Source organism: Harpegnathos saltator, unplaced genomic scaffold (assembly GCF_003227715.2).
Source record: "Harpegnathos saltator strain DR-91 unplaced genomic scaffold, Hsal_v8.6 scaffold16, whole genome shotgun sequence".
In the NCBI taxonomy this organism is placed as follows: Eukaryota; Metazoa; Arthropoda; class Insecta; order Hymenoptera; family Formicidae; genus Harpegnathos; species Harpegnathos saltator.
Genome location: NW_020229939.1, coordinates 253,339 through 265,876, shown reverse-complemented (window position 1 = coordinate 265,876; position 12,538 = coordinate 253,339). Strand labels below are relative to the sequence as shown.

General features: G+C 31.9%; 2 protein-coding genes across 4 annotated transcripts; both read left to right on the top strand.

Annotated features, from left to right (window-relative positions):
* The first annotated feature begins 833 nt into the window (after positions 1–833).
* Positions 834–7,379, top strand: LOC105185393 (uncharacterized). Of its 2 annotated transcripts, none has more exons than XM_019842439.2 (10): positions 834–1,266; positions 1,450–1,758; positions 2,025–2,592; positions 2,671–2,911; positions 3,011–3,207; positions 3,295–3,408; positions 3,529–6,450; positions 6,533–6,771; positions 6,869–7,121; positions 7,205–7,379. In XM_019842439.2, the coding sequence occupies exons 2-10, from the start codon at positions 1,676–1,678 to the stop codon at positions 7,262–7,264; spliced, it is 4,677 nt and encodes a 1,558-aa protein (XP_019697998.1). In that variant the 5' UTR covers positions 834–1,266; positions 1,450–1,675; the 3' UTR covers positions 7,265–7,379. The 2 variants fall into 2 exon arrangements, with proteins under 2 accessions (XP_019697998.1, XP_011143156.1); XM_011144854.3 differs by having other exon boundaries at positions 835–1,262.
* An 87-nt stretch (positions 7,380–7,466) lies between these two features.
* Positions 7,467–10,809, top strand: AsnRS (asparagine--tRNA ligase). Of its 2 annotated transcripts, none has more exons than XM_011144850.3 (10): positions 7,467–7,644; positions 7,863–7,937; positions 8,087–8,494; positions 8,583–8,740; positions 8,838–8,981; positions 9,058–9,206; positions 9,286–9,414; positions 9,495–9,744; positions 9,821–10,084; positions 10,176–10,809. In XM_011144850.3, exons 2-10 carry the CDS (start codon positions 7,925–7,927, stop codon positions 10,305–10,307), a joined length of 1,647 nt encoding a protein of 548 aa, XP_011143152.1. In that variant the 5' UTR covers positions 7,467–7,644; positions 7,863–7,924; the 3' UTR covers positions 10,308–10,809. The 2 variants fall into 2 exon arrangements, with proteins under 2 accessions (XP_011143152.1, XP_011143151.1); XM_011144849.3 differs by having other exon boundaries at positions 8,084–8,494.
* Positions 10,810–12,538: the final 1,729 nt, after the last annotated feature.

Here is a 12,538-nt window from a genome sequence, read left to right as displayed (position 1 = left end):
TTTAATTGCAAGATAACCCTCACATATTACAAACCTCGAACATTTATTATATATAAATGTATTCTACTTACTTAAATAAGTGATATCCTTTTTTATTCGTATTATTGTAATTAACAATGCAACATGTACTTGGCATTATCTCGTTTATATATTTGCAGTTTTACTAATATAAATAGCAGTAGATACGACACATCAGTGTAGACACATCAGGTATCACATACTTACAGTACAGCACTACTACACACGCATCGGATACTCACGTACGCACTACAAACACACACCGCCGCCATGTTTTGGCGGTTTTCATGGCCGAACCGGAAAATAGGCGGGACACAGCTCTTGTATAGGTCAAAGATCGAAGTTAGCAATCTAGTATAGTATAGATATCTGTGTCTGAAATATAAGACTGGATTGTGAATTTCGGCTTAAATTAGTTTAAGGTCTACCAACCTTATAACTAAATCCAAAGTTTCCGAAATCGATTTCTGAACAGACCTATTAAAAAAAGCAAATATCTCATCAGTCTGAAATCGTTTGTATACTTGGTCTGTTCTTTTTAGCTGCACTGCTGAACTAGTGCAATAAGTTAGAATGAGACAACTATATTTTTTTTCAATTTAACTTATTGCACCAGTTCAGTAGTGCAGCTAAAAAGAACAGACTAAGCTTAAGACTCCATGCATGCGGTGAGCTCCGGCAAACGGCTGCGGTGACCAATCAGGAGACAGACGCATGCCGGAGCTTGCCGCAACCGGACTTGCGCCTCCCTCCTGATTGGTCACCGCAGCCGTTTGCCGGAGCTCACCGCATGTATGGAGTCTTAGCTTAACTGTGTACAAACGATTTCAGCAGTATACTTGTAGAGTGCGTTCTGTCTTACCCATATGCGCGCATTTTTTATAGTATACGTGACATAAGCTACAGGTAAATGTGCGCATATGCGTGAAACGGAACGTACTCGTAGTACACCTAGCCTTGAGTGTACGAAGATCACGTGATGCGGTTGTGATTGTCCAGTGATCTTTATTCCGATTTTCATCAAATTTGATATACGGCCCATAAAATTATCATCCCTTATAAGAGTACGTTAATAATATTCGAGCTCGTTTCTCCTGTTGCGAGATGGTACATGATCCTACAGATGAAAGATACAGAAAACCACGTCGAGCTGGCAACACAAGCTTGCAAAAATATTCGCACAGTATAGCACTTGGTATAGTGTCTTTATTTGCTGTAACAATGTACTTAGGCTGGAAGAAGGAGTAGGTACTTTTACTGCAATTTTACTTTCAATATATGTTTAAACCTACAACTGGCGTGTTCTTTATTTATATTTTGTTATAATCGATTTCAATTTATGCTGCTTTAATTAATCTTGACAACGCATCATAAGTTCTTACACACATACACACAATATTCATGTTTAATAAAATTTTTCTATATTTATAGTTTGAATAAACGTTTAAATGACGAAACATACCAACAGGATATTAATCTAGAAGGATATGAAGGTGTAAAAGATTATGGTTATATTTTCTTACAAGATGTTTATGATAAGCTAGCAAAAACTTGGAAGAAAAAATCTACGTCAGAAACCAAACAAGAAAAATAAAAATTGATAGATAAAGTGAGATAAGTAAGCTGAGTAGAGTAGTATATTTAGAGATTTATAAGAATGACCGATACTGGAGAAGATAAATTGTATAAGCCTGAAAATCCAGAACGAAGATTAAGATTGAAAAAGAATTATAAAGGAAGGTACTATCCTACAACAAATAAAATATGTTGAACCAATCTTAGTAAATATATTTTTCCTTACATGATATATAAGCTGTTAAGAAAAAAGAACAAGATGAAAATATACATAAAATATATAAGAAACATATTTTCATTATATTGTTTCTCCCATTATATTTGTGTTACAAAATAGACTTTGTTTTTTCTTTTTTATTTTTATAATACATAAAAGATAATATTTGCAATATTAAGATAAACTTTTGTAATATATCTTCTTTTATTTCTAGTATAAATAATGAGATTCATCTGTGTGATGATTCCAATATTAAATGTGAAGAAAGCAGCAATTTAAGAACTTGTTCACCTCAAACTTCATGTGAAGATGACAGCATATTGGATTTTAAATCACCAAAAAGACTCATATTACCGAGAAATATTAACAGCAATAAGTTACTAGATAAGCCTAAGAAGAAAGTAATTCAAAATAAAATTAAAATCATAAACAGTAAGAAAAAATCTGATAGTAATAAACCACTGCAGAATAAAAAGAATCTACAAGATACACAACAACCATCAATCGAGTCATCCTTTTTTAAGACTGAAAATAAGGATTTATTACAAAGTTCTGCAAATGCTAAAACAGCTTATGTATGTCCATTATGCTTTAAAAATCTTAAGGATGAAAATTCACAAGCTGTACATATGAAAAATTGCGCGATAAAAAATAATATTTCCACAAAGAAGCTGTTGGATGCTGTGGAGCTGCAAGAGCGTCAAGCTGCAGAAAGAAAATCATTAGGTTTACTTTCTGCTCCTATATTACAGGATAAAAAGAAACCTGTACCACGTAAAGTTGTATGTGTTTAATACAATGTAATACAATATAATATTATAGTTTTTAATCTAGTTCTAAATATAACTCTACTTTTCCAGACACTTCAAGACGATCCTGATCTTCAGCTTGCATTAGCACTTTCTAAATCTTTGTATGAGAAAGAAGAAATAGAAATATTTGATAAAGCTGAAATCATAGCTATATCGTCCAGTTCACCATTACCAGATAGTAACAAAGAACACTTTCAGAAGACAACATTACAAAGCTTTGGGTTTACCAATGATAGAAGTACATCACCAACAAACATCTCCAACAAACCTAACAACAAAGCGAAGAGAAGTACTTACATATTAATTCGTATACATATGCTAAATCTTACAATTAAAAGAAGTTTCTAGTATCTTTAATTCTCATCCTGCTTTCATTTTACTTAAACAGAAAAACCCATTGAACCAACTATTTTACAAAGACGTACAGCTATAGAGAGAGAACGTATTTTGACAGAAAGAATAGCTGAAATACTTATGAGCTATAAAGATTTTACCCAAAAAGTCCAAGAAGAAGATAAACAATCTGTAGACATTAAAGAAAAAATCATCATAAAGAGTGAAATACTTCAGCAATTACATAAAACTGTAACTACATATCAAATACTTTTAATTTAGCCAGACTATTTGCTGATTCACCAAGAGTAAATCTTAAAATTTCTTGTTATTTTTAAGGAGAACACATTGTGGGATAGAACACGATTAATGCCGAATCACAATGTATTTTATGTAACCCAATTGTCGCCTTATATAACACCATTATCAAAGGAAGAGTATAAGTTAAATGTGGTATGTAAATTAATTGCTGTACTGAAACAAACTAGAACAGTACCAGTTTGTCAACAAGATATATTTATATGTACAATATACAATTATGCACAATATAAATTATAATAATATATTTTGTAGGAAAAGCAAAATATTATAGAAGATCAAAGCGACAAAGAATCTATAACCAAATACCTGCTGGAAATAAAGGAAGTGCAGAGTGTAGATGTCATAACTGACGACGAAGAATTAACAATGTTCTCGAACGTAGCAAAAACATGTTGCGAGGAGAGGAGATTTCTCGACAAACTAGCAGTAGATTGGAAAAATATACTAAATGATAGTTCTGCCAGCGACATAATTGTGCTCGTAAAAAACAGTAGACATATTTGGGCGCATAAATTGGTTTTCTATGTACGCTGCACAAACATTTTACTTGATGTAATGTCCAATGATACAGAATTCTCTACTGCAAAAGAAAAGATTTGTTGGATTGACATAGACTATGATGTTGCCTTGGCCTTTCTAGAGTTTGTCTATTGCGGAACAATAAAGAGGCATTTGAAAGTACTCGATTCTGACACGTCGCTACTTGGCATTAGATCATTAGCAAGGAAGTATAAAATAAATGACTTGTTTGTTTATCTACGTCAGAAAAAATGTATATCTAATTTAACAGAACAGAACAGAACTGGACATAAGAAAAATACAGAGAATGTAATAAAAAATGTAGAAGAGATTTTGACTGTTTCGGAACCGGGCAAACTTACTTGCAATATATCACCGAATTATGTTCGTGATGATTTAAAAGAGGCGCAGTGTATCAAGAGAACTTTATTACAAGAAGATACCAATAATATCTCTCAATTCCTTGGGAATGATTGTACACTTGTAAAAAGTTCCTGCATTCTGGAAGATCAAGATGCAGTTTCAACAAAATCATTGGAGCAAATAAATTCCAGCAGCAACACGCCCACAAATCGAAGCACTACTGTATCTCCCGATATATTTGATGACACACCTGAGATAAAGAAACACAACGATAAATCCGCAACACATTCTAGAGGCCATGAGGATTCAGATATTCGTATGTTGTTGAGTTTAATTAAACAAGATGCGGATATTAGTATTTGCAGCCAAAAGTTATCAACCAGAAAAACTGACGATGCAAAATATCCAGAGTCAGACGGAGATATTTCCATCTGTTTAGGACAAACAAACGAAAAACAAAATATAATGGAGATTGATTCAGATTCCGATTTGAATTTTCCCAAGCCATCCGTTAATTCATTGATGGACACTCCCCAAAGCAGTAAGTCAAATATTAGCCAAGGGCACTCATCAGATGTAGTGAGACAGAAAAGCAATCTTACATTATTTATTGAAAAAATACAAAGAGAAAACGCGAAATCGGATTCCGATTTAGACTTTGATCTAGACATTACTAGCAAAATACCTCGATTAAGGCATTCGAATCTATTCCGTATACACAAATCGATTGACACTGATAATGAAGATCCTGAGTCTGATAATTTAAAACAAACAAATAAGACGAAGAAAAAACTCGGTAAATTAAGTATAATAGAACAGCGTATGCGATCGTTTGCTAGTAAAAATCCAGAATTTTATTCCATCTCCTCTGGTGAAGATGTATCAAATGTTAAACAAAATAACGCTTTATCTGCCGAAGAAACGACAGAATCTTCTCATGATGATCCTAAGAATTACTCACGAAATTTCATCTCAACTAAAGAAAATGTTAACATCTTGAACCAAGTCACAATTACGCCATTGCCAACAGTACATTCACCAGATACTAAAACGAATCAGCCATTTAACAAAAACATTTGTGATTTAGAAGAAGACGAAGAAGATATTTCTATGTATTCTAAATATATGAGAAATCATCACGACAATAGCATAGCAAAGTATCGTCCAGGAATCGAGAGAAATATATCAGATGGTAATTTGTCTGATGCAAGCACAGTATGTGACATATCCATTGAAGACAGTGACATCAATGAAAATGATACAATTTTGACTCGATCGTTTTTAACGCAAAAAGATGCATGTATAAATGCTTCGTCGGATACAGAAATTGAAAATATATCTTCTAGTGTTAACTGTCCAATCATTCCACACATACATAACGACAACTTCAATCATGAAGATAATGTACAACTGTCTGAAATAACAACAAAAAATAATAAGCAAGATATAATAGACAGAAAAACAAATCAATCTTTCGTTCTTCAAAAGAACGAGAGATTGATAGCACTAGATTTAGAAAAGCAAGAAGACATCACAATTAACTCAGATCAAACTGAATTCAATATTAATGATAAAAATATGACATCAGATAATGAAGATATCGAACTTGACGTAATTTTCACGCAAACAGAATCTGGTTTAAATAAATCAAATAAAGATAAAATTGACAGCCATAAGGAAGAATCCATTTCAAGCCCCATTACAGTATCTTCTAGTCCAGATTTACAATATACGGAGGGTTTTTCGGATAAAGAAATTCCTGATGAACACGTATCAGAGGTGAATAATCATGAATTGGAAAAATCTACTGGATCTTCTAATTTTGTTGATGAAATTAATTTTGAAGCTGATATTCATCTTGCAAACGTTGATGTCGATAAATATGAGAAACATATTTTGGAAGAGAGCAAATCAGTTAGCGTATTAAACGCAACAAAATTTAGGAAAAGTAATTCACGCAGATCTAGCAATGAAAGCAACAGTAAGAATATAATAGATAATTATAAAATTAATAGTGGCATAATCCGTCGTAAGAGCTCAGTTTATAATGCTATTTCTTTGACTCAAAATTCCACAAGTATTAGAAAATTAAAAAGGAAATCCTTATCTGAGGGACAAATAAATATTAACAGGCTACAGTTAGCAAATCAAGAAGATACTTCGAAACATGCATCTGTGCAATTTCAGCATAATTATAAGAATATTGAGAATATCAAAGCTGTAGCTAAAATAATTGATAAAGATGTTACACCACCACCTGATTACGATGCTATGAGGACACCTGAAATACATGTAAGTTTATTAATAATAAACACAATCATAAATAAAAATTCGCTTTATTCTCTTGAGAATAAGAATATTTTTTAATTTCCAGAAAGAAATGAAAAAATATGGATTGAAAGTGCAGAAACGTAACAGGGCTGTAAAATTATTAAAATATATATATAACGAATTACATCCTTTAATACCTATACATGAAGCGAGTGCAGAACAAGAAATATCAAGCGATGAAGAAAGTCCACCGGCGAAAAAACCAAATACGAATGATAGCAGTGAAGGAATACTAAATAACGCAGAAGAGAGTTATGATGAATTAACTTGTTCTCAAGATAGGTACAAATTTAATATAAATGTTAGAGTTAGTTTCACTAACTTACATACATTTTGTATAATAATATAAATAATAATATAGTAATATTATCTATTACAGTAATGAGAGTGCGAACTCCGTTAAAAATACAATCAGTAAAGAAATGGAATTTTATGAAACTGAATCGTTACCGACACTGGAGAATTCGTCAGACATCAAAGAAGCCTTTACAAAATTGATCAATATTGATAAAGATTTATATAATAAGATATTGCGATATGAGCCTATAAATATTGAGCAATTGCACGCGACATTGCGATTACATGGATTTAAATGTAAACTTTCTAATTTTATGAATTTCTTGGATGAACAAGTAAGTTATCTTTTTTAAGCTTCATAAAATGCAGTATATACTAAAAGAGGTAGGACACATAAATAATTTGAGTTTTTTTCCAGTGTATTACGTTCTACATGCCGGAACAAAGTGTGAAAAACAGAGCACATAGAAAAGCATAATTTTGTACAAATGAAATATTTGCAAGGGAATTCATTTTGTATTGTGAATCTTTTGGAATATCTTTGCTTTGTATTGAATAAAACATATTTCCTCTAAATAAATTTTATTACTATTATAATTTAGGATTTCTACGACAGGAGGTATCTCACTGAAAAGCGAGACTGCGCTCGCGCCCATAAGTAACTTTCGATTAATCGATTATTTTTCGATCCTTTCGTCACTACCCGTCACTTCCTTAACCTGGGATATCTCGTGTTATAATTGAAGAGTCTAGCTGACGAAACGTTGTAATTTATTGCATTTATAATTGCATTAGTACAATAACGGAGATTTGATCGCAAGAGTTCGTTATAGTGTAAATGTCAATAAGAATATACAGGTTAGGATATATTTTATTACAAAATATTTTTTACGGTAGTATTAGCTATAACATCTGGTTTTGCCGCATTGTTCAATTTAATATATTTTATCAATAAGTAATATTGTTGTATATCATTATTTTTTTCATATTTGTAACACTTTACATACTAATGTTGCAAATATTAATATAAAATCACTTGGAAATTGTAACATAAAAATATATGTATGTTCTTATAGGATATCCAAGTATATATAGTTAAAAGAAACAGACTTATTACAGTAAAAATATCTGAGAAAAAATGACATCATTAGGTAAGTTGCATTGGATTAAAGTAATAAGAGAGCGATATAATTACAATTATGTATATAGGCATAATTTATTTGATATATTTTGTAATTAATAATATAATTAAGTAATTACAAATATATGTGTATATAATAATATACTTGTGTTCTAGAAGGCATTTATACATCAGAAAAGTTTGGTAATGATGAGACAGGGGATGGCTCGGAAAACAACCCCTTTAAAACTATCTTAGAAGCAATGCGTCATGCTGGTAAAGAATCTTTCCCAATATTTTATCAGGATTCTCATGAAAGTGATAAGAAGTATGAACCAGCATCCAAGTCTCAGTTAAAGAAGATACAGAAAATCTGGGTCAGAGAACAGTATAAAAATGAGGAAAAGGAAAAGAAGCTGTTAGAAGATGAAGAAAAGAGACTGAAAAATCTCGAGGAAGCTAAGGCAACTGTCATAGAAGAGGACAAGTCATTACCAGATGCGAAACAAATTAAGATAAAAGAAGCTCTGAATTATAGAGACAAGAGAGTTAAGCTTTATGGATGGATACATAGATTAAGAAGACAAGGTATGCATGATTTTGTGAATTCATTTTTGTTTACATGATATCATTGAATGTTTTTACTATGATATGTCATTGAATATTTTTACCATAGGTAAAGCTCTTATGTTTATCACATTAAGAGATGGGACAGGCTTCCTGCAGTGTGTGCTAACTGACAAACTATGTCAAACATATGATGCTTTAATCCTCGCTACAGAAGCTGCTGTCCAATTGTTTGGAACCTTGAAAATTGTTCCTGAAGGAAAGAGTGTATGTCCAAAATGATAAATCACATTGTACAAATATTATCATTGATATGTTCTACATATAATCAATATGTTTTTATGTTATTGTCACTTAATTCCAGGCACCTGGCGGACACGAACTATGTGTTGATTATTGGAAACTTATTGGTTCATCACCACCTGGTGGTGCAGATTCAATTTTAAACGAAGAAGCATTGCCTGACGTGCAGTTGGACAATAGGCATATAATGATTCGAGGCGAAAATGTACAGTAGAAAAATGCTGATACTCTTACATTGATATAATTTTATCAGAATTAAAAATAACTTATTATTTATACAGACATCAAGGATTCTAATTATGAGATCTATATTGACGCAAGCGTTCAGAGATCATTATAAAGATCGCGGTTATTACGAAGTGACTCCACCAACTTTAGTGCAAACTCAAGTGGAAGGTGGTTCAACTCTCTTTAAGTTAGATTATTTCGGGTATGTAAAGAATAAAGAAGTGAATGCGAGTTATTAATGTTAGAATTACAACTTAACGATGAAGTGATATTACTTTTAGGGAAAATGCTTTTCTGACTCAGAGCTCTCAGTTGTATCTTGAAACATGCATCCCGGCAATGGGAGACGTATATTGCATTGCTCAATCATATCGGGCGGAACAATCAAGAACACGCCGTCACCTTGCAGAGTTCGTGCATACATAAATATATTTTGTTTTGTACTAAATTATATTCTATTATTTTATTATTATTTCTGATCTTTTTTTAGATTCACGCACATTGAGGCAGAATGCCCTTTTATTACATTTGACGATTTGCTCGATCGGTTGGAGGATTTGATTTGCAACGTGGTCGAACGAGTTTTACAATCGCCGCTCGGTAGCCTCGTTAAGGAACTGAATCCCAACTTCCAAGTACCTAAGAAGCCCTTCAAGCGTATGAACTACAGTGACGCGATCGAATATTTGAGAGAAAATAATATCACGAAAGAAGACGGAAGTTTTTACGAATTCGGAGAGGTGCAAATAATATATCTTTATTTTCTTACGCTTTGCGCTTGGAGGATATGTATAATATCGTATTGTCTACTTCCAGGATATTCCAGAGATGCCAGAGAGGAAAATGACCGATGCTATTAACGAACCGATAATGCTCTGTCGTTTTCCCGCCGAGATTAAATCATTTTACATGCAACGTTGTACGGAAGATAGACGCTTGACCGAGTCCGTTGACGTGCTGTTGCCGAATGTAGGTGAAATCGTCGGTGGCTCGATGCGTATCTGGAACTACGATGAAATGATGGAGGGTTACAATCGTGAAAATATCGATCCGACTCCGTACTATTGGTATACAGATCAGGTAAAAAAAACAAAATAATAATACAAAAAATATTGGTTTGCAATAAAGAGATAACATTATAGAACAAATAACTATATCATTTGCTTCGCAGAGGAAGTACGGATCTTGTCCTCATGGTGGTTACGGACTAGGACTGGAACGGTTCTTATGCTGGTTATTAAACAGATATCATATACGCGAAGTATGCTTGTATCCGCGTTTCTTGGAACGTTGTCGTCCGTAATAACATTCCAAGAGTATACTAAGTTAACCTAAGTCAAATAAATATTTAGTAGAGACATTTAACTTCGTACTGTTATAACAAAATTAGTACTGTACATTACGTTCGTAAACGTACACAATTCTCTCAACATTTCAATTTTCCGAATTAAAAAAGAAGCAGCAGGAAATGCTAGTTGAACAAACATAATGCGATTGAACATGCTACACGCGTATCAGATATTTCTTAAATATAGAAATATTATTTTGTTCTGCAAAAAAATGAGCTATTGTGCAACATGTGAATCTAGCAATAATATGTTTGTCTGTATGTAATAATATGTCTGTATGTACAGTTACATGTACAATGAACAAGTATATATATATCATCAAAAACTAGATCTTTCTGATACTTACAATTTACACACATTTATTGTATAATCAAGTACAATCAATACCATATAGATTATGCTTACAATTGTTTAAATAAAAGATTTATAGAATGGTGTAATTGAAACAAGGTAAAATTTTCGACATTTTCTTTCTATAAGATCCTTGTGTGTATGTGTGTGTCTGTGCGTACATATGTGTTCATACGAACGAGAAGGAAAGACTTGTACAATATTACTCGTGTAGTTGTATGAACACGTACACAGCAGATACAAAAATGAATTTAATTTATGCTGCATAGTTATATACGCGTATTTGCAATATATTCCTTAAACATTGAATTATTGTGGATTCTTATTACCAACTTTCAGTCATGACAGAATAACAGCTTTTATCCAGTAAAAACGTTTAAAATTATTAGGCAAGATATTATTTACTTCCTTTTATACTGTAATGATGTATAGTATTTTGTGGTATTATATTAAATTGAAATGCAACACCAATAAGTGTCAGTCGTAAATTTGTCATATATAAATACATATAAAAACAAATATATAATGAATTTTATACATATATATATTTTTTATTTATATATACGAATATAATTTAACCATCAAAAAGTTAATACATTTAGTAATTGAAAAAGTGTGCATGACAAAATAGAATTAAAGTATCTGACACAGAAGGTACAATTCTAATGAAATTCACATCTGGTGTTATACGTATTCAAACAAGTTTATATTAAGTGATTCTTCATTCACATATTTACAAAAAATTGGATATGAGGAAAATACATTTTATCTAGATATTGATAACATTTCACTATTAAACAGCTAAACTGTTATTTATACCATTAAAATTGTTATTAAAACAGACTTGAGTAATTTGAAAACAATAAATTTTAGATTCTTTGGAAAAACTAATATTTTTCTATCAATTATTTATTAATTAGCAACGTATTTAAATAATTCGGTATTTACTTTATTGCAATGAAATATATGCGATAATATAAATACATTACAGCAATCTGCTGCGTTACAGCAATCGCTGCATTACAGCGATCTGCGTTGTAATTATTATTAGAAGAGTATATTACACATTTTGAAAGAGAATGTTTATGAAGGCGATGAACAAAAATTTCAAACTTTATGTACTTTGCTCATTATCCAAAACGATATACTACGTTTCACATGCCTCGTAAGTAGTATTTGTATCGAATATGTTACATTGCAAGGTAACGATCGTGATAAAGCATCGAAGAGGAGTATTTTGAATACACGAGAGGATTCGTTCAAACCAATTTATCGGACTATATTACAGAACAATAACTTACATTGCACACATTGTCTCTATTTCAACAAATAATATACAGAAACCACAGTTTCTTTTAAGAGCGTAAAGAAATACTTCATTTTACTAGTCATAATCGCTATAAAGATCAGCTAAATTGTCTTTAAATTATCCGTTGCTAAACAGTAAAATCGATTAACTGATATATAAATACATATATTACATATTAAAATATATATGAAGAGAGAGAGGTACGTAGATTACATATTTATCGAATTGTTAATATTACTTTCATGTGAGAAAGGAATGATCGTCACATTAATAAATATATATATGCTGTTCCATACGAAATACAGTTTTTGGGAAACATACACAGTGCCGTTCTAATGTGGCCGTTGTTTACAGCGCCACGGTTGCTTGTCTGCTGTCGCTGCTTTGGTTTTCTTTTTTCTAAGTCGGAAACACACTTTGATACGCTATCTATGATTATAGCTTGCTATGTTTAAACTATAGAGCTTTAGCTTTTTGGACAACAACAACAATACTCGTGCGGAATTCACTACTTTATGTAAGTAA